Below are 22,172 nucleotides of genomic sequence, written 5' to 3'. Positions count from 1 at the left end.
TCTTTACCTTCTGTGACCAGTGAGAGAGAGGTCTGTGAGGGGCAGCCAGGGGTCACTTTTCAGAACTGAAAGAGTGAAAATGATGAACTTTAGATCAGTATCCATCAATCTGTGAGAGTCCTAAGGAAGTTTGTTTTTTGTTGTTGCAGGATGTACAAGAAGGAGAGGAGTATTCAGATTAAGAGCAGCGCCTCTGCTCTTTACAACAATCTCAGCGTGTTGCCTTTAGTGCACAAGAGCCTCACTTACTTTGCTGTCATCCATGGCAGTTTGGTGAACATGCTGAGTGCCTCGGCTGATGGCCTGAACTTCTCTCACAGGCAGCTGCAGTCCAAGGAAGGAGGCATGGTGCATGGTACATCCTTGATCATGCAGGTACGGCTGCTCTGATTAATTTTCTGCCATGGACAATGAGATGAGACAGTTCCTTTCTGCATTGGATGCAGCCCTGGAGTCTCTCCTTGAACACAAGATGGAGGAGTCCAGTCAGATCCCTTACCCTACTTCACTAGTCAGCTGATCCAATCTTGACCCAATGTAATCTCCCTCTGTCCAAAAACCCCAGGACTCGCATGCAACTTAAATATGGGTCACTCTTCACCTTGAAGATAGTCAGTGTCTAGCGCAGCTATTTGGCATAGAGAATTTCAAAGATTTACAGTATTTTTTTTATTTATTAAGAAACAGTAATTCAAAACTGTATGATTTACACACACACACATATATGTGTCACATTTATCTGATAATGTGACATTTTCCATTTTCTTCCTATCCCTCCTTCCTCGCCTCCCCCAAAATTAAACACAAAAAAAGAAAGATAAAAGGGTGTCATCTGGTTATTAGGCAATTTTTATTAACTCAGTGAATAATAATATATCATATTTTAATAATATATATTGGTAACATACATTAAAAGTTGGAGGTTTGAATATGGCGATCACCAATGAACTTTATATATGGTTCCCAATTTTTTTTTAATTGTCCAAAATTATCAGTAATTTTTTTCTAGTGGAAAACAGCTATCTATTTTGCTATTACCAGCGCTATATTTTCAGAGATGTTTTCATTTTCCAGTTTGTTACTATACTTTTTTTTTTGCTGCAGAAACATTTATCTGATAATTTGGAATTCCATTCTTTAAATTTTGAGGTGTAATATATAATCTTTGTAACAAATTATATTGTGTCGCAATGATACTGAATCTTTATGTTATTTATCATCATACCACTACACATTACATAATTCAGACCAAGTCTTGTTTTTTATTTGTATATTTAAATCCTCTTCCCAATGTTGCTTTGATTTGAACATTTCTTTATCATTTTTATTATTTTGTAATTTGATATACATATTTATAATAAATTTTTTAACTCTTCATGTGTCTGTAATTATATATTCAAAACAGCTTGACTCAGGCAGCCTTAAACGGGTTCCTATCCTCCTTTTAAATATGATTTTAATTGATAGTAGGAAAATATTGTCATTCGCTATTTCATATTTATTTTTCAATTGATCAAATCTCATTAAAATGCTACTCAAAAAACAATCTTTTATTCTTTTAATTTCTTTTCTTGTCCATTCATTAAGAATGTATTGTTCATTGTAAAGGGAATTAATTGATTTTGCTTTAAAAACGTGTTTGATAGTTGATAATTTACCATCAGTTTTTCTAAATGCATATGACTCCACATTTTTAATATATGATGTAATATTGGTGTATTTTTATTCCTTACTAATTTCTCATTCAGAAACATTCTCTTCTAATTTATATAGCTCTATCTTGTTCTTGAGCCAAGCCATTTTTTCCCCTAATTGATAGAAGTTTGACAAAAATTTTAATTGAGCTGCTTTATAGAAGCTTTTAAAATTTGGTAGTGTTACGGAGTCCAGAGGACCCCCAAACACCAGCAGCAATGGATATGCACCTCAACACAGGGGCACTTCAACAAAAGTAGTTTTTAATTATAATTGAACAAGAAAACAGAATTAGACTTTAACTTATTACTATCAACTTACTTAACCTACCTAACGACTCAATTCCCCCCTCCCCCCTCTAATACTAAGCACAGGTGTGTGTAATGTATATTTAAGATTGGAAAAGTTCTTTGAATTACAGTCCAATCTCACTGGTTGCAGGCAATTTCTTGTTTTGTGCACAGAAGTTAGCATGAACAAAATTCACCAGTCTTTGGTGCTTAACAGGAGGGTTCTTGCTGGTTTTAGAGAGAGGACATCCGCAACTGATTCCTTCTCAATCAGTCTTGCTGATGAAACTTGCCCCCTTCAGGGTTCTCCAGATGATCCTCTTTCTTTCAGGTCACCTTTCAGACCGCCAATCTCCTCCTTTGACCAGGCAACCTTCCAAAGTTAGCCAGCTTTGTCCTTCCGGAACTGATTTCTGCCTCCTCTCTGTGTTTCACACCTTCCCTCTCTGAGAGCAAAATCATTCTCTTCTGACTGCAAAGATCACATGCTCTCCCAGGCAAGCTGCTGTCGATACTTTGTTGCCTCCTGCGAAAAGCATTCTGCAAAAGTCCTGCAAATATTCTGTTTTTAAAATGTGTGTTTCTAAGCTGCTTTTAACAATTCCTCCCAAACCATCTCTAAATACTCTGTCACAATAGCTGCAAACCCCCTTGTTGATATGACCATGTTAACTTGTCACTCTTGATTTCTTACCCTTCCATAGAAATTTTCTTATTAATTTATTCCATTTTTGAAAAAAAATGCCTGATAAGGGAAAAGGTAATGGTTGAAAAAAAAAACTGTAATCTCGGAAATAGGTTTATTTTTATACAGTTTTACCTTCCCTATCAGAGATATAAGTGAGTCTTTACATTGTTCTAGATTGTCTTGGATCTTTTTTAATAGTATTTGATAATTTAATTTAAATTATTGTCTATTGTGACAGATTATGTTGTGCTTGTATTGTATATAGATATGTTTTTGGGAGATACATTGGGGCAAGTTTTTTTTTCGTGTCAGTCACATACAAACACCAAAACAGATCTCATTTAAAATACTGGAGCTCTGCTCAAGCCAGACAGGGCGGCTCCTGGGGGCCTTTGCAAAACTTTGGGGAGTGCCCAAGAGACTTTACTAATGGATTGTTATTTTGAAAAGCAACAGATGAGAGAGATTGGAGTAGTTAGGAGCTGCAGGTTGTCTGGAGTGCAGCATGCTGTTCTCAGAAGGTCATGTGGTTTTGAAAGCAGAGAGAGTCAAACAGGTTTTTTCTCTGAGTGAGAGAGAGATCAGTTCTGCAGTTTTACAGTCAACAGCAGCAGCTGGGACTGGAACAGGACAAGCTGGCAAGCTTGTGGAAAACACCAATTTTGAAGACAGGTTGGGAGTTGTTAGTTCAGCCTGGTCAAAGCCCTTGTGGTTCATACAAGAGGAGAGGACTGGCAGCCTAATGGTTTACTTGAAATAAGAGAATCAAAAAGGAACTCTGTGGTGACCTGAAATAAAGAGGTTGTCATCTGGAAAACTCTGATGAGGCAAGTTTCTTTGGCTAGACACTGAAGTGGCTGATCAGAAGGAATCAGTTTGTGTCCAGGAGCAACAAATCTCCCTCCGAAAACTGACATAAACCTTCCTGAACGATAACCATTCATCTTTCGAGCACGAAAGCCTGGTGAACTTCAGAAATGTTAAATTCTGTGCACAGAATGAGAATTGCCTGCAACCAGTAAACTTGGAGGAATGAAAAGTGAGATTGGACTGAATCAAATAACTTTAAAGCACATACACGTGTGCTTTTAATTAGAAAAGGATTAAGTTAGTTTAGTTAATAGTAATAAGTTAAAGTTTGATTCTGTTTTCATGTTTAAAAATAATTAAAAGCAATTTTTGTTGAAGTAACCATTTGTCTTGGTGAATATCTATTGCTGCTGGGTTTTGGGGTCCTCTGGGCTTGTAACATTTTTGGGGGGCTCATCCTTTTGGATTGAAATTTGGAGTTTTGGGATCTTAACCTTTGGAGTTTTTGTGATTTATTAGTTAATTGTTTTTTTTCCAAGCTAATTTAAAGTTTGTGTGTGGAAAAACAGCAGAATGGATGTTGATATATTTTTGTCACAACCATCACCTGCAGAACAAGAGAAAAGAGGAACTGATGGTTATTTCTAAGGCATTAAAGCTGACTTAAGTCAAGCATTAGATGAGGAAAATACAAATACAGAGGATATAAGTGAAATATATAGGTGAGGGAAAATTTGTTGAGAAGGATAGATGTTTTGGAGTTGGAGAAACAGGGTGGAAGAGGAGAGAAATGGAGGGTGTTGGAGGTTGAGAAACAACATATGAGGCAGAGGAGCTGAAAAACAAAGGGAGGAAATTGAAAGGGACAGGCTGTTTCAATTAAAGAAGTTAAAAATTGAGACGGAGGAAAGTCAGAGAATTGAGAAGGTAACTCCTGGGGAGAAGTTTTTGGCTTGAAGAGAGGTAAATCTAGTTCCTCCTTTTGATGAGGGAGATACAGATACAAATTTTCAGCTTTTTGAAAAAGTTGCTCAGGAGCTCAAGATGGCCCCTTCTGCTCCAAAGTGTATTGAGGGGAAAAGCACAAATTGCATCCTCTAGCTTGACTGCAGAGCAAGGGGCAAATTATGATCCTGTTAAACAAGCAGTATTGAAAGCTTATGAGTGGCTCCAGAAGCATATAGACAAAAGTTTAGGAGTTTGGAGAAAACATGGAATCGATCTTGTATTGATTTTGCTCTGAAGAATCTGTATGGTTTGACCGTTGGTGCACCTCAAAAGGAATAAATAATGATTTTGACAGATTGAGAAAATTGATATTAATTGAGGAAATTAAAAGATGTGTCCCAAATGAGATTAAATTATATCTGGATGAGAGAGATGTGGGGACATGGCAGTAAAGGGCTAAGTTAGCAGACAAATTTGCTGATTCACAAAAATAAATTTCAGATGAATAAGCGTGTTCAGAGGGTTAATGTGGAACAGGCAAGTAGGCCTGAAATTAAGTCTGGTGAAAATGTTAAGAAAAAAGATGAAGGTAAGGTGGGAAAGGGTAGAACCTCTGCATTTGTATGTCATTTTTGTAAGAAACCTAGTCATGTTATTGCAAATTGTTTAGTGTTGAAAAAGAGACGAGAAAAGGAGATTTTACCAGAACCATGTATTCAGACAGATGTAGTTAAGGAGCGCAGATGTTCCAAACCAGGTAAAGGTGTCATGGATGTTTTCAAACCTTTTGTGTCCGAGGGCTTGGTTTCAGTAAAGGAGGGAGAATCGCAGGTTCCAGTTAAAATTCTTAGAGATACTGGGGCTGCTCAGTCATTGTTGTTGGAAAAAGTTTTAATTCTTGATCAAAAGACTGACACAGAGGAGAGAACTTTGATTAAAGGTGTTGGAGGTGAGGTAGAGGCACTATCTCTTCACAGCATAGTGATGAATTCAGAATGAGTTAAAGGACCTGCTGTAGTGGGAGTAATTTCAAAGTTACCCATACAGGGAGTCTCATTTTTATTAGGGAATGATTTGGCAGAGGATAAAGTTGGGTCGGTTTTTAGATTAACGAATCAGCCTAGTAAGGATGAGGTTGAGGAGGATGGTGAGATATATCCCGCATGTGCTGGAACAAGGTCTTTGTCTAAGAAAATGATGACAGCAGAGGAAGATCCAGTTGATAGAGACTTACTCAGACTTCTGAAATAGTCTTGAAAGAGCAGGTTACACTTAACCTATCAACACTAAGTTGCTTACACCATCCCTCCCCACTCCACCAACCTAATCTAAGTGCAAGTGTGTGTGTGGATTCCAATGAGTTCAGTGGACTCTGCGAAATGATGTTACCGAAACTTTTGTCTGGTCAGACTTCCTTTATTTTGCAGAATTGTGAGTTATCTGCACAAAGACTCACAAAGATACTCTCTCTATAAAGGCTGGGAGAGACGGACCTCGTGTTTCACAGCTCTTTCCACATGGGTGGAGTTACATTTGGCCCAATCAAAAGCCGCTTTCAGGTGGCCACAAAGCCTGACTGTAAAGCCACACAAAATATTCCTGTGTGGTTGTCGGGTGGCTATCTGAAACTGGAAAAGCCAGCCAGGAGGGTTACTCACCTAACCCTTCTCCGAGAGGTATAACTAGCCTGCTTGGAGTATTGATTGTGGCAGCTGAAAGCAGCCAGGCTGCCGGGGACGGGCTGATGATGTCGCGGTGACGTCGTCAGCTATCGACTCCAGACAATCGAAGCCAGACTAGACTTTTTTAAATTTTATTTCGTACCCTCTCCCGCTGCCGGTCTTCCCCCCCCCCCCTCTCCTGTTGACGCTGCTGGTCTTCTCCCCACTCTCCCGTTGACACTGCCAGTCTTCCCCCCCACCCCCCCCCCTCACCTGCCCAACTCCCACTGCCAGTCTACACCCCACCTGACTCCCGCTGCTGGTTTCTCCCCCACCCACCCTTGCCCTTCTGACTCCTGCTGCCGGTCTTCTCCACCCCTCCCCAGCCCAACTCCCGTTGATGCTGTCAGTCTTCTCACCCCACCCCCCGCCCAACTCCCTCTGCCAATTTCTCCCCCCAACCCTCGCCCTCCTGACTGCCACTTCAGGGGTGCGGGAGGAAGGGAGACCGGCAGCGAGAGTTGGGTGGGCGAGGTTGAGAGGGGGTAACTGGCAACGGGAGTCGGGTGGGCGAGGGGGGGACCGGCAGTGGGGGTCACGCGTGCGAGGGGGTGGAACTGGCAGCGGGAGTCATGTAGGCAAGGGTGGGAGAGGTAAACCGGCAACGGGTGTCGGGCGGGCGGGGGGGGGGGGGAACCAGCAGTGGCAACGGAAGTCAGGCAGGCGAGGGAGGAACCAGCAGCGGCAACGGGAGTCGGGCGGGCGAGGGAAACCGGCAGCGGGAGTCAAGTCATCCCCGAGTTGTTTGTCAGTCATGCCTTGACGCACTGCAATGACGTGAGGTCAGCACCTATTCAGAGTAGCCGGCTTTCACTGCTAGATGGCTAGCAGTCAGCTGGCACATTTAGGTGCCAAAAAGCCGTCCATTCCGTGGCCACTTAAACGTGCTAGCTGAACTCCTCTAGCCTTGCCTGCATGCGCCTAATTTTCTGTCATAACACCTGAAAGCGCTAAAAAGTTTACACAATACATTTTTACCCAATGTAATTGCTACTAAGTACAAATTCCATTGCTACAGATGATTGACGGCCTCTTATCAGACCTGCTCATTGATTGGTTCAGAGTAAATTCCTATTAGTCCTCGCCTTGCCTGCCTTACTAGAATGCTGCAAAATCTGGCAACACTCTCACTAGCTGTTAACCCTTTCCTTTCTTATGTGTAATATGTTTTCAAGAACGTCCTTTTTACTGGCTAATCTTAAATCCTGTGCACAGAATCAGATAGTCATTATATTCAAGCAAACCAGGCAGGAAAGTTTACCAGGCAGGAAAGTTGTGGAGGGTTACAGAGAGATGGTAGTTGCTTGTTGGACACCCCAAACAGGAGTGTTTTCCAGAAGAAACTTGTCTTCTTTCCAGGTTCTTCTCACAGAGTTCTTCTCCACTTCACCACACCAGGAAGACTAGCCACCACTCCTGATTTCCACGGAGAGTACACTCAGGCTACCATATTAGAACTTTGCCCAGTCTTAAAAAGTCCAGCCTTTTCTCAGACTGCCTCCTGCTGTCTCCCTTCTCACTCCCTCCCCTCCTGATGTTCCAGGCACTGTTTCTTTTTGTTTCAGTTTGCAAATGTGGCAATTTCCAGGCTTTACCAAAAAAACGCATGGCCCCAACTCTGCAAAAGTTTCCGTTTCTGGGGTGTGCTTGCAAATGTTGCTAAAGCCCAGAACTTTCTGTTTGCACCTGCCTTCGGACTTTGCAAGACATGGTTCTGTCTGTAAAATGCATGAAACCTAACAGCTAACTCAATTCTAAATCCCTTTTATAAGCATATATTTAATTAACCCATTGCATCACACTCCAAACTGGACGTCTTTCAATGGCAGGTTTGTGATTGCAGTCCGATAAGCATTTGCTTCACGGTCATGTTCTTGGGTCACAGCCAAAGTTGTGTAGTCAATACCTTGACGTACAGACCAAAACCTCATGTGGAGCAGAATGGGAAAGTTCATCAGCTACTGCATTGTCATTTTTGGAAATATGTAGTATTTTTGTGGAGAATTCTGAAATGAATGATTATTGCCGTTGTTGTTGAGGTGACCAGGGTCTACGATCTTGGAAAATGCAAATGTTAAGGGCATAGTAAAATGAACATAGTAAAATCTCTGTCATCCAAAAAATAATGGAAGTGTCAAAGATATAAGTAAATGGCCAAAAGCTCCTTTTCAGAAACACCAAATTTTTTCCCTGCTTCACGAAGGTGGCGGCTGAAGGATGCTAACGGTTTCCATTGCCCGATGACATATTGATGAAGTGAACCTCCTACGGCCATGGTGGAAGTGTCTGTAGAAAGGGCGGTGGCTGCATTTAAAACTTGATAGTTGAACATAGTGGCATGAGTCCGCAGATCTTTTGTCTTCAAGAAAAAAGAGCATTGCTGCTCTCTTCAGTCCAATGGATGTTTCTGGCATTTCTGGGCAGTAAATCAAAAAGAGACTTCATGATCTGATATAAACTGTTCGTGGAAGAAACCGTTGGTACGTGTGGCCACTGGAATCACAGTGGACATGATGAAATAACCACACAAGGTGATTCTTCAGTGAATCAAACAGATTTACTATTCAGAATGCTCGCAACCATTTAAAAGCCCAAATCATGTGCCTGACACGCATTGACCTCTTTACGCACTGATGTCACGTAGCCATTTCGATGCCTTCTGGGAGTTGTAATACTGCCATAGCGTCACTACAGGTAAACATTTACCACTCCCAAGAATTTCTGCAGGCTTTTAATCATAGCAGGTCTTGAGTACTTGGTAATGTCCTCAACTTTGGATGGTAGCGAAGTCATGCCTTCCTGAGCTGTATTGTTCTATATTATGTGGGTTTAGATTGAAAACTGAAATGTGTAAAAAGGAACATCAGGGAGAAAAGGCCTGCTGCTGTGCCATAGTGTTCTGTGGTTCTAAGCCTCTGCCATTTACCCTAACAGTAAGAGATGGTAAGAATATGGAATTCACCTCTGGGTTGATCAGTTGCCTCCACTACATTCCGTATGCTAAATCTACTCTTGCCTCTTTCAGAACAATGAAGAGTAGTTCACAAAGCCCCTCTTACTTGCCCTGTCAAAGTGGCAATAAGCTAATATAGTAACATTTTGAAAATTCAATATCTGATTACTACCATAGAATGGTACAGCAAAGAAATAAAGCCAATCAGCCCTTCTAGCCTGTGCCGACCATTATTTTCCCAGTCGCATTGACCTATTCCAACTCCATAACCCTCCAAACCTCTCAATGTATCTATCCAATTTATTCTAGAAAACTTAAGATCGAGCTCGCATTCACCACATCAGATGGCAGTTCATTCCACATTCCCACCACTCTTGAGTGAAGAACTTTCCCATAATGTTCCCCTTAAACCTTTCCCCTTTCAGCTTAAAACTATGACCTCTTGTATTTATCTACCCCAATCTAAGCGGAAAAACCCTACTCACATCCACTCTGTCTATACCTCTCATAATCTTGTGAACCTCTATCAAATCTCTTTCATTATTCTTTGCGCCATGGAATAAAGTCCTTGCCTGTTCAATCTTTCCTGAAGATTTCCAACTCCTGAAGACTTGGCAGCATCCTAGCAAATCTTCTCTGTACTCTTTCAAAATCTTATTTTTTGTATTTTTTATTTAAGAAAATTGTATACTTTTCTCCCCATCCCCCCTCCCACGCAAAAGTAAGAAAAAGAAAGAAAAGAAAGAAGACTTCACAGGCTTCTTTTATATACCTCCACGGGACAGGGTGGGACATCATTATGAGTTTGCCGCCGATCCACAGGACCGGCAGGTTTAAATTAAGCACAGTGAGAGTCCCACGCCTTCTGGCAGGAGACTCAACAAACCAACGTGGTGTTACTCGGCATGCAGCACCGCACACGTGCGCTCCATTAAATGGGTGAGTACTCAGTTGTCTGTCCTATGGCTTTGTGTGCCAGCTGAAGAATCGAGCCGGTGACGGTTTGCAATACTGCACTGTACGCCCACTCGACCTGCTATACGACCCCCCCCAGAACCGTCGCCAGAAACCAATACACCTCTAGATGCCACCTGAGCTGGAAAAATGTTTCACCAGTGGCTCCAATGTTCTGAAGCATCCATGCGAATGAACAATGTTGTGCAAAACGCAGTGAAAATGGACCATCTTGTGGCCCTCCTCGGAGAAGCACTCTTCTCTGTGGTTAGAGAGACAGCTGTCTACCAGAATGCAGTGAATCTCTGAACCTGTTATGATATGGCCACAAAACACTTTGTTTGCAAGACATCAGCTTCACACGCGAAAACAACAAGCTGAAGAGAGCAAAGGTGCTTTCATGCTCACATTAAAAGGGCTATCCAGACCCTGTGCTTGTGCTGCTGTCATGGCCGAAACCCACCGAGAATCCTTGAGCTGGACGCATTCACAAGTGGATTGGAGTCGGGGTACATCAGGCAACGTTTACTGGAGACCCCGGGCCTGACCTTTATTGCAGCTCTACAACAAATGAAGATCCTTAATTCTGCACTACAAGGTGCTAAAGCCCTTGAGAAAGAGAGAGGTGCTGAAATGGCACCCCCAAGACCCTCCCACGGCGAAGATTCACTGCTGACCACCACTAAACCACAGTGTGAAGGCCGCTACAGAAGATGTCCTTCTGTGGTTTGGTGCTACATGTTTGGTCTCAGTGCCCCGCGCAGCAAACCAATTGTGCTAACTGCGGGAAGTGAGGGCACTAGGCCAGAGCCTGCCATGCGCAAGAGTCCTTGTCTAGCTCATGCCGTGAGCTGAAGAAGAAGAAGCGCTCAAAGTACTACTACTAAGCAGGGGCACCGCCACAACACTGCAGTGTTGACCTGGAGAGCTAATGATTCATCAAGCTCTTCTCCCTCTTCCCCTTCCAATTAAATCATGAGGAACAGCCAGTGATGAGGCAAACGCCGACAGATTACTGCTGCAGGGACACCCTATTCTAGCGTCCATGATGACTAATCAAGATGGAGCCCACGACCTGAAGCATTCCATATGAAGGTGGAGGTAAATGGGGAGCCTATTTATTGACTGTTTGATTCGGGCAGTACAGACAGCTAAATTCACCCTACGACCACTAGCGCCCTGAATCTTACCTCTTATCCGTCGAAGTGCATAATTTCTATGGCTTGTTCTGGACTAAAACAAGATGCTGCGAGTTGTAAAATAACCCTGCAGGTACCGAGAAATGAATTAACAGACTTCAAATTGCACGTGCTCCCCAGTCTGTGTGTTCTGGTGATTTTAGGATTAGATTTCCAATGCAAATGAAAAGTATCATATTGGCATTTGACGGCCCATTACGATTGATCACGGTACCCCAAGAAGCAGTTTGCGGGTTATCGACTCTAAAGATTAAACCTCCACGTCTTTTTTACCAATCTAACCCTGGATTGTCACCCTATAGTTACAAAGAGTAGGCGCTGTAGCAAAGAGGACAGACTCTTTATTAAGAATGAGGTGAGACGTTTATTCAAAGAAAAAACCTTTGAACCCAGTACAAGTCCTTGGCGCGCACAAATTGTAGTTGTCAAAAATGGTGCGAAACCTAGAATAATCGTGGATGACAGCTAAGCTATAAACAGGTTTATGTAAGTAGATGCTTATCCCCTGCTTCGTATCTCAGACAGGGTAAACCAGATTGCACAGTCCAAAATATGTTCCATAATTGATCTGAAATCAGCTGATCATCAGGTGCCTATTCCCAAAGATGAAAGGCAGTTTACCGCTTTTGAGGCAGATGGCAAACTTTTCCAGTTTAAAAGAATCCCTTTTGCAGTTACCAATGGGGTATCCATCTTCCAAAGAGAGATAGATAAACTAGTAGATACTCATAACTTACAAACCACCTACCCTTATCTGGACAATGTTACTATATGTGGCAAAAACTTAAATGATCACCATCAGAACTTACAAAAGTTTCTCCAGGTGGCCAAGCATCTGCACTTAACCCTTAACAATGACAAGTGAGTATACCGCACTAAACACCTGGCCATACTAGGCTATGTAGTGAGTAAAGGAAAGATCAGCCCTGACCAAGAGAGGATGAGACCACTCATGGATCTACCCCCACCTGTGACACAAAAGCCCCTCAAGTGTTGCCTGGGGTTTTTCTCCTATTATGCTCACTGGATGCCCAACTATGCAGATAAAGCACAGCCACTGTTTCAAATGACTAGTTTTCCCTTGTCTGAAGAAGCCCTCTGTGCTTTTGAAAACATCAAACAGGATATAGCCAAGACGACCATGTTAGCTATTGATAAGGATTTACAATTCCAAGTGGAATCGGATGCATCAGATTGGGCCTTAGCAGCTACACTAAACAAAGCTGGTAGACCTGTGGCCTTTTTATCTCGGACATTACACGGGCCAGTCTTAAGAAATTCCTCTATCGAAAAGGAAGCTCGAGCAAATGTAGAATCCATTCGCTATTGGAGACACTTTTTAGCCGGAAGGAAATTCACATTACTGACTAATTAAAAATCTGTCGCCTACATGTTCAACACTAAATTGAGGAGCAAGATCAAAAATGATAAAATCATGCGTTGGCGAATTGAACTTTCTACTTATGATTACGACATACTCTTATCGCCCAGGAAAATTCAATGACCCTCCAATGCACTTTCTTGCATGACCTGTGCGTCTGCAACTAGACCATTTAAAATATCTTCACAATGAATTATGTTACCCAGGGTTACTAGATTTTATCATTATATGAAGCCCCTCACTGGAAGACATCAAGAAACTAACTAATGAGTGCAAACCGCGCTATTATAAACCTTCCGCTTCCATGTTGATTAAGGTGACTAGATCATTTGAACACCTCAGCGTAGATTTTAAAGGACCATTACCCTCAAATAATAAGAATACTTATTTCCTTAACGTAATTGATGAATTCTCTCACTTCCCACTCGCTATACCATCTGCTGACTTTTCTGCTAGTTCTGTTATTAAATGTCGATATGATTTTCAGTATTTTCGGTTATCCTAACTTTATTCATAGTGACAGAGGGTCAGCTTTCATGAGTTCTGAACTTAGGCAATACCTTCTTGGTACAATCTGGAAAGCTATCACTCTAGCGCTAAAATCAAAAGGTCTCCCCACCAGCCGTTGGCAAGAGGTGCTGCCGGAAGCTTTGAACTCTATCCGTACTTTGCTTTATCCAGCTACCAATGTCTTTTTCTTTTCCCTAGAAAAGCAAAAACTGGATCAACTTTGCCGACTTGGCTATCTAAACCCGAATATCCGCTTCCCATTTAAGTTTAGATCTATCCTAACCCTTTTTATCCATACCATCCTGTAATATTTGATACATAAATGAAATATAACCCTTCTCTGGTACCTTCATAAGAAAAGTCTCAAATTTAGTCATTTTAGGTAAAATCATATCTCTACCAAACATACATTTTACCAAAGATCGAGTTTGATAATAAAGAAATAAAGAATTTTATCAATACCAAAATCTTCCCTCGTCTGATTAAAAGATAAAAACTTACCCTCTTTAAAACAATCTCCCAAATTTTTCACACCTTTAAATCTCCAATGCAATAAACTTTGATTATGTATTGAAAAATAAATTAGTTGATTATTATACAACGGAGTCAAAGCCAATAATTTACCCCTAGAACCTATCATTTTATTTTTCTTGATCCATAACTTCATTAAATGTTTTAGTATAGGCACATTATATTGTTGTAACAAATTTATATTCCACCTAAACAAAAATTGATGTATTTCAAATTCAGAAATACTTGCCATCTCAATTTTAGCCCAACTAGGAGGCCGTACCAAATCCATCAATGAACTAATAAATTTAAGTTGGGCTGCCTCATAATAATTTTGAAAATGTGGTAAACGTAGACCTCCAAACTCATATTTCCAAGTTAATTTATTCAAAGCTACTCTTGAAAATTTACCCCTCCATAAAAACTCCCTAACCATTTTATTCAAATCTCGAAAAAAAATTTTATCAAGTAAATACGGAATAGATTGAAACAAATATTGTATATGTGGGAAGATATTCATCTTAATTGTATTTATCCTTCCCATTAAATTAATAGGTAAATCTTTCCATTTAATCAAATCAGTTTTAATTTTTTTCATTAACTGACACAATTTAATTTATATAAAGATTGATAATTAACATTCAAAATTATACCCAGATATTTAATTCAATCAGACCACTTCAAATTAATACTATTCTTATAAACTGAATAATCTCCTTCACTTACCGGTAATATTTCACTTTTTTCCCCAATTGACTTTATATCCAGAAAGACATCCATATTGTATTAAACATTCCTTCAAATGTAAAAGTGACTGAGCTGGGTTTGTTAAATACACCAATACATCATCAACAAATAAATTAATTTTATACTCCTCGTCTAAAACTTTCATACCTTGTATCTGTGTATTTTGTCTTATCAACTGTACTAAAGGTTCAATCACTAACGCAAACAAAACTGGTGATAAAGGACAACCTTGACGAGTTGATCGAGTTAGCTTAAAAGATTCTGAAATCAAGCCATTCGTCAATACTCTAGCTACCGGTTTACTATATAGAGCCCTAATCCAACCAATAAAAGAAGGACCAAACTTAAATTTCTCCAAAACTTTAAACAAAAAATTCCATTCAACTCTATCAAATGCTTTTTCTGCATCTAAGGATATCACCATCGGGTGATCTAAAGATTGTCGAAATCTATTAATCAAACTAATTACGCGCAAAATGTTATCTGAAGCATATCTATTCTTTATAAAACCTGTTTGATCAATATGAATCAACTTTGGTAAAAATTTAGCCAATCTATTCGCTAATATTTTAGCTATTATTTTATAATCTACATTTAACAATGAAATTGGTCTATATGAAGATACTTTCAAAGGATCTCTATCTTTTTTAGGAATTACTGTAATTAAAGCACTAGAACAAGACTCAGGAAATTCATAATGTTCTCCAACTTGTCTTAATACATCCCCAAACACTGTAGATAAATCATCATAAAAAATTTTATAAAATTCCACCGAAAATCCATCATCACCAGGTTCGGCATTTCCAGGAGAGCCATTTTAATTTCCGAATCAGTAAACGGTTCTTCTAACTCCTGTATATCTCCATCCTCTAATATCGGTAAATTCAACTGTGTTTAAAAAAAAAAAATCAATCGATCCAGTTTCCTGTTTTCCTTCAGATGTATATAACTTTTTATAAAATGAATAAAATTCATCATTAATCTCACAAGGTTTCTAAGTAATAAGAGAATTCTGCCTTATGTGTTTTCTCTCCCCAATTGTAATACCGTTGTTTAGTCGTATTAATCACACATTCAAATTGATAAGATTGCAAAGTATTATATTTCAATTTCAGCTTAGATAATTCTATTTTATGATCTTCTGTAGCATCTTTCTGAAATTCCTTTTCTAACTCATCAATCTGTTTCTTTAATTCAAGACTCTGATTTCATCGATTCTTTTTTAGTTTAGAAGTATACTAATTATTTGTCCTCTCAAATAGGCTTTCATAGCATCCCATAATACAAACTTACTTTGAACAGAATTAGAACTTTCTTTCAAAAAAAATTAATTTGTTTTTTCAAAAAATCAATAAATTTCATATTTTTAACAACATAGTATTAAATCTCCAACGATAAGCTATTTGAATTTTCTCAGAAGTTTCATATGTAAAATATAACAGAGAATGATCTCAAATCACCCTTTTATATTCCGCTTGTTGTATTTTCCCTTGTAAATGTACCGATACTAAAAAGAAGTCAATCCTTGAAAACGATTCATGTCTAGATGAATAAAAAGAAAAATCTTTCTCTGTCCGATTAAGATGGCTCCAAATATCTACTAAATTAAGATCTTTCATCAACGCTTGGACCTGAATTGCCATCTTGGATTTTTTAAAACTTTCTTCGGAGATTTATCTAATAAAGGTTCCAAAACACAATTAAATTCACCACCAACTAAAATATTATCATTAGCCTGACCCAGACATAAAAATGCATCTGAAATAAATATTTCATCATCTGCATTAGGAGCATAAATATTAAGTAAAGTCCAAAATTCACGAAAAATCTTACAGTTCAAATTAAGAATACATCCTGCCTTTTCCTCCATTGATTGTAATTCAAAAGATAAATTTTTATATATCAAAATTGCTACACCTTTAGCTCTAGAATTAAATAAAGAATATACATGCCCAACCCAGTCCCTTTTTAGTTTCACGCTTTCCTTCACATTCAAATGTGTTTCTTGTAAAAAGGCAATATCAATTTTCATTTTCTTAATGTATGCCAAGACTCGCTTACAGTTTATCGGATTATTTAATCCTTGAACATTAAAAGTAGCAAACCTCAACTTCGACATATCTCTTCTTTGGCTTGGCTTCGCGGACGAAGATTTATGGAGGGGGTAAAAAAGTCCACGTCAGCTGCAGGCTCGTTTGTGGCTGACCAGTCCGATGCGGGACAGGCAGACACGATTGCAGCGGTTGCAAGGGAAAATTGGTTGGTTGGGGTTGGGTGTTGGGTTTTTCCTCCTTTGCCTTTTGTCAGTGAGGTGGGCCGACATATCTACTATTATTACTAAATACCAATAGTATCTTTATATAAAAACTCAAATCAACGTATATAGGCCCTCCAATTTAAAAAATCACAAATTAAAAACCAAAAAAAATTAAGATTAAAAAATAATAAAGAAAAAAAAGAAAATCCCCCCCCCCCCAATAAAAACTACCAAAAGGTAGTAATCCCCTAAACAAAAATTGGGTGTGGGTCACCCACCAGGGGCTGATGACTAGTAAAGAACTTAGTGCAAATCTCTCCCTCCCCAGCCAACCAGTCAATAACATCAAAATATCATAATAACAAAATAAAAAATAGAATAAGAAAATTCTTCTTTTCATCCAGAAGATTCCAATCTTGAAGATCCATTTCAGAAGAAGGTAGACTCTTTCCATTCCCGTTTTTCCCATTTCTGCCATTTCTTCCATTTCCAGAGCAACCAGATTTTTCTTTAGGAGATAATGATGGACTACGTCTTTGTCCTCTTATATCTGGCAATGAATTAGCAAAAATCATTGCTTCACGATCAGTTTCAAAAAACCGAAATTAATAGTCTCCATAAAACACCTTCACTGCAGGGTAACGAAAAGTAACCTTTACGTCACAAAACTTCTTTAGCTGGATTGAATCGACCTCAACGTTGAATGACCTCTTGACTCAAATCAGGATTTAAAAAAAGACTCTGCTATTCTGAATCAATAATGGGGTTTGTCATTGTCTCACATTTTGTACTGCAAGTAGAAGTATTGCTTCTCTGTCCAAATAACTCAAACATCGAATTATTACCGGTCTCGGTGGTTGCCTCGAGAAAAAAATTCTTGCCCTAATATTTGCTGAATCCAGTCTTTAAAGAAATGAAGAGGATCTTGTCCTTTTATACCTTCTGGCAAACCAACAATTTTCACATTATTCCTTCTGCTTTGATTCTCCAAATAATCTATTTTTATTTCTAGCTCCTTCTCACATTCTCCTAATTCTATGATTGATTTTTCCACCTTCAACACTTTTTCTGTGTTAGAAATCACTTGTTGTTTATAGTCCAAAAAAGCAGTCTGAAATTTTTAAAATTCTTCATAAGATGCCCCCACACGTGTCTTAACCATATTTATTTCTGAACTTATACCAGCATTCATTTGAGCCATTTCATTCATTTGAGATGTCAACAAAGGTTTTATAACAGCTTGAATAACTTCATTTAATTGCATACACTGTGATTCAGTAAAGCTCAGCTCTGCTATCTCTGATATAATGGCAGAACAAGGTCACTGCAGCTCCTGCTGCAACTCAACAGAAGGCATTTAAAAATTTTTACTGTGGGTCTCGACTCCCAGTGACGGCACCCCGACTTCCTCAGGGACTCGCCGCTGGTCTCCCCCCCGAATCTCGTTGTTTTTTCATCAGTTCACGAAGAAAAACGATTTCTTCAGATTGAAATGCTACCTGATGCATTTCCAACAATGGAGTCGTCTTCCTTTGTGCTCCCTCCATTGAAATCGAAAGGCTTTCCAAATCGGGGTCTACTTCTTGGGAACACGCACCTTCTTCCGGAGAACGGGTAATTCCAGCGCTATCCTTCACTTGGTGAGTAATAGGTTTTTTTTTCAGCCCCCACAGGCGATCTTTGGGGTTTAGACAATGAAGAGATTGAGCCTGAGGCTTTATCAAGTCGTCTAGGCCCCAAATCTTCAGCACTTCGATAATGTAACTTCTTATGAACTTGAGGTTTAGTCTTTTTACCATTAGTGGCCATAATAATTCCTTAATACTTTAAACTAAAATTTTAAAAGTTTAAACTTGAAAACAAAGGGTTAAAAACAGGTATTTAAAAGTCTGGCCAGAGAGATCGAGATTACACATCTAGACTCTATGCCATCTTGCCACGCCCCCTACCTCAATGTCTTGCTGATGAAATTTGCCCCATCAGGGTTCTCCAGATGATAACCTCTTTCTTTCAGGCTAGCACGGAGTTATTTTCTGTTCCTTTTATTCAAGAGAAACATCAGACAAATAGCACTTCCAGCCATCTGCCACTCTGGAGTTTGTTTCAGTTCCAACAAACTTCTGCTTCTTTCAGCTGTGACTGTCTCTCTCTCTCCCTGAAAATCCTTTTTACTCTCTCTCTTTGCAAAACCCCCCTCCTTTTCCAGCAAACAATAGGAGTTAGTCTTCTGCTCCCATCTGTTGTTTTTAGGTAAACAAGAACCCAGGAGTGACCTTTGAGTGAGCACTTTGCAGAAAGGTCAGAAGTCTTGTAAAAATGTTCAACACAGACGACCTGTCTCCAGTCATTTCATGACATCATTTCAATTAGCACCTACTTGTGAAATGTGCATAGCATTCTCCATAGTTTCTGTAAAGTCATTGAATATGAATTCGTCAGTATTTCAAATAAGATCTGTTTTAAAGTGTGTGCAGGTATGTAACCTACTCTAATTTTACCAATTTATCTCCCAAATACATTTCCAAATATTCTTTCAAACTTAACCCTTTTTTTATTTCATGTAATCAAATCAAAAATGTAAGATTACAAAAAATTTCCATTAGTCCAGACAATGATCTGTCATGAGCAGAAATTGCCCAGTGTAAGGATGCTCTCGATAGAAGTGCACACTTCTATTGTTCCCGTTAAACTGATCGGAGCCAATCCCCATGTTCTTTCCCTTTAAATTGACTGGAGCCCCTCCTTGTGCTCCATTTAAACTGACCGGAGCCCATCCCCAGGCTCCATTTTAACTGATTGGAGCCTGTCCCCATGTTCCCTTTAAACTGACCTGAACCCGTTCCCATATTCCCTTTAAACTGATCGGAGCCAATCCCTGCTTTCTTTCTCTTTAAACTGACCGGAGCTCATCCCCGTGTTCCCTTTAAACTGAGCAGAGCCCGTGCCTATGTTCCCTTTAAACCACAGGAGCCTGCTTCTGCCCTTCTCTCTCTGAATGTTATCTCTGTGTAAATGTATGAGTTGTACATTGATGATAACTTTCTTTGGCTTTCCCCAGGTGTCTTGGTGTGTCTTGCCTTCTCGAATTCTCCTCGTATTGGCTTCGCAGCAGGGCATTCAGGTATGTGGAGCAGGGCACAACTGAAGATCTCACTAACTGGAGAATGGATTGTTTTAGTGATCCATGGTGATACGACTGTCAAATGAAGTCAATAATTGGTGATTTTGGAACTGGTATTTATCATTCTCTCTACATATACAGTTAAACTACAGGCGTCCCAAAAGTCACTGAAAGATATGTAGATAGATTATGGAAAGATGTAAAACACAACAGGGTTGTTGCAGTGGGAGATTATAATTTACCCAATATTGATTAGGGCTTACTGCCAGAGGGTTCAATAGGCCAGAATTTGCCAAATAACGTCCAGGAGTGTTTGGTGAAGCAGGATGTGGATAGCTCAATTAGGAAGGGGTGGGGGCACACTAGACCTTGTTTGACAAAGTAGCCCAGCTAGCTGGTGAGAGATTCAGTGGGAGGGCCTTTTGAGAACAGTGACCACTAATCCTTGAGTTTCAAGATAGTTACAAATAAGGATAAGCTTGGGCCTTGTTTATATTAAATTTAGGGAGGCTAAATTACGACAGGATTTGACAATAGCTAGAGGGAGTAAACTGGGAGCAGCTGTTGATGGGCATATCTAAAACTCTTTTGGAGTTGTTCAAGGACCAACTAATGAAACTCCAGTATAGTTGTGTGAAAGAAAGATAAGGATGAGAAGGAAAGAGAACCTTGGATGTAGAGAGAGGTCATGACCTTAGTAAGAAAAAGGCATGAAAGTTTTAGGAAGCCATGGAGGGATATAAAGAATGCAGGAAAAAGCATTAGGGCCTAAAGAGCCAATGAGATGTCCCTGGTGAGCAATATTAAAGAGAACCCCAAGGCATTTTAAACTTGCATCAAAAACGAGGATGACTAGGGAGAGGATAGGACCATACAGGAGGAAGTCAGGGAAACTCGACCCAGTCCTCATTGAGGCCTCGGTAGTGGAGAGGGTCAAGAACTTCAAATTTCTGGGTGTCAATATCTCCGAGGATCTGTCCTGGAGCCTCTGAGTTGATGCAATCAGGAAGAAGGTTTGCCAGCGGCTATACTTTGTGATGTGGCTGAGAAGATTTGGTATTTCACTGAAGACACTTGTAAACCTTTACAGGTGCACTGTGGAGAGCATTCTGGCTGGTTGCATCACTGCTTGGTATAAGAGGCACCAGCTCTCAGGGCAAGAATGAACTCTAGAGGGTTGTTAACTCAACCTGTGATGCCATAGGCACCAGATTACTCCATTGAGGACATCAAGATGAAGCGGAGTCTTAAAAATGCAGCCTCTATCCTCAAAGGGCCCAGGCCAGGCCCTCCTCACTCTGCTACCATTGGGGAAAAGGTCCAAGAGCCCAAAGACGAGCACTCAACGACACAAATGCCATCAGATGCCTGAATAATCAATGAACCAAAGACTCTGCCTCATTTTTCATGCACTTATCTTTTTTGATAGTAATGTTTTAAGGTGGTTATAGTATGAATGTTTACACTGTGATGCTGCCACAGACCCCAAATTTCATTCCTAGAGATTCTGATTCAAACTCAAAGGGAGTTTATGAATGGAGTCAGGAAGTGGGCAAGGTGTTAAATTAATACTTTGCACCGTGCAGGTTATGGACATTGATTGGGAGTGTAAGGAAGTGGCAGAGCGTAGTGGGCACTTGGGGTGCATTTCCAGTAGTGGTGGTGGAAGCTGGAACAATAGGGACATCTGAAAGACTCTTGGACAGGCACATGGACACATGAAAAGTAGAGAGTTAATGGTGTAAGGTGGGGAATGTTTGTTGAGTGAGTAGGTTTCTATTGGTTGCACAACATTTTGGGCTGAAGGGCCTGCACTGTGTTGTAATTTTCTATATTCTAAGTGCAGAAAGGAGAAACCATGAAATTACAGGCCAGTAATCCTCACATCAGTGCTGAGTAAACTATTGGACAGAATACTTAGAGGTGGAATTGATATGTATTTGGAAAATAATGGTCAAATAAGGGCAGTCTTTGTGAGTGGCAGGTCACATCTTACCAATTTGATTGAGTTTTTGAGGAAGTAACAAAGGTCATTGATGAGGCTGACACAGTGGGTGTTGCCTGTGTGGACTTTGGTGAGGTAATGGACAAGGACCCTCAAAGTAGGCTGATTCTGATGTATGGGATTTGGGGAGTTGGATTCAAAATTGGCTGGTTCATAGAAGAGAGAGGGTAGTGGTGGAATGCTGTTACTCTGCCTGGAGGCTTGTGACTGGTGGAATTCTGCAACGATCAGTGTTGTGACCCTAAGGTTTGTGATGTACATATATATTTGGATGAAAAAAGAAGTTGGGTGGGTGCATACATTTGCAGATGATACAAAGATGAGTTGTGGAGAGTTTTAACGTTAATGGCTTGAACAGAAAGGTGAAAAGAAAGAGTCTTGGT

The 22,172-nt window shown here is 40.0% G+C and overlaps 1 protein-coding gene across 1 annotated transcript in view; it reads left to right on the top strand.

Annotated features, from left to right (window-relative positions):
* The window catches only part of wdr54 (WD repeat domain 54), a 134,547-nt gene that overhangs the window by 10,344 nt on the left and 102,031 nt on the right, over positions 1-22,172 (top strand). The window contains exons 3-4 of the mRNA XM_069923384.1: positions 150-375; positions 19,722-19,784. Of these exons, the coding sequence (XP_069779485.1) occupies positions 150-375; positions 19,722-19,784 (289 nt within the window). The remainder of the gene's footprint in view (positions 1-149; positions 376-19,721; positions 19,785-22,172) is intronic.

Source organism: Narcine bancroftii, chromosome 3 (assembly GCF_036971445.1).
Source record: "Narcine bancroftii isolate sNarBan1 chromosome 3, sNarBan1.hap1, whole genome shotgun sequence".
NCBI lineage: Eukaryota > Metazoa > Chordata > Chondrichthyes > Torpediniformes > Narcinidae > Narcine > Narcine bancroftii.
This window is presented reverse-complemented; position numbering and strand designations above follow the sequence as displayed.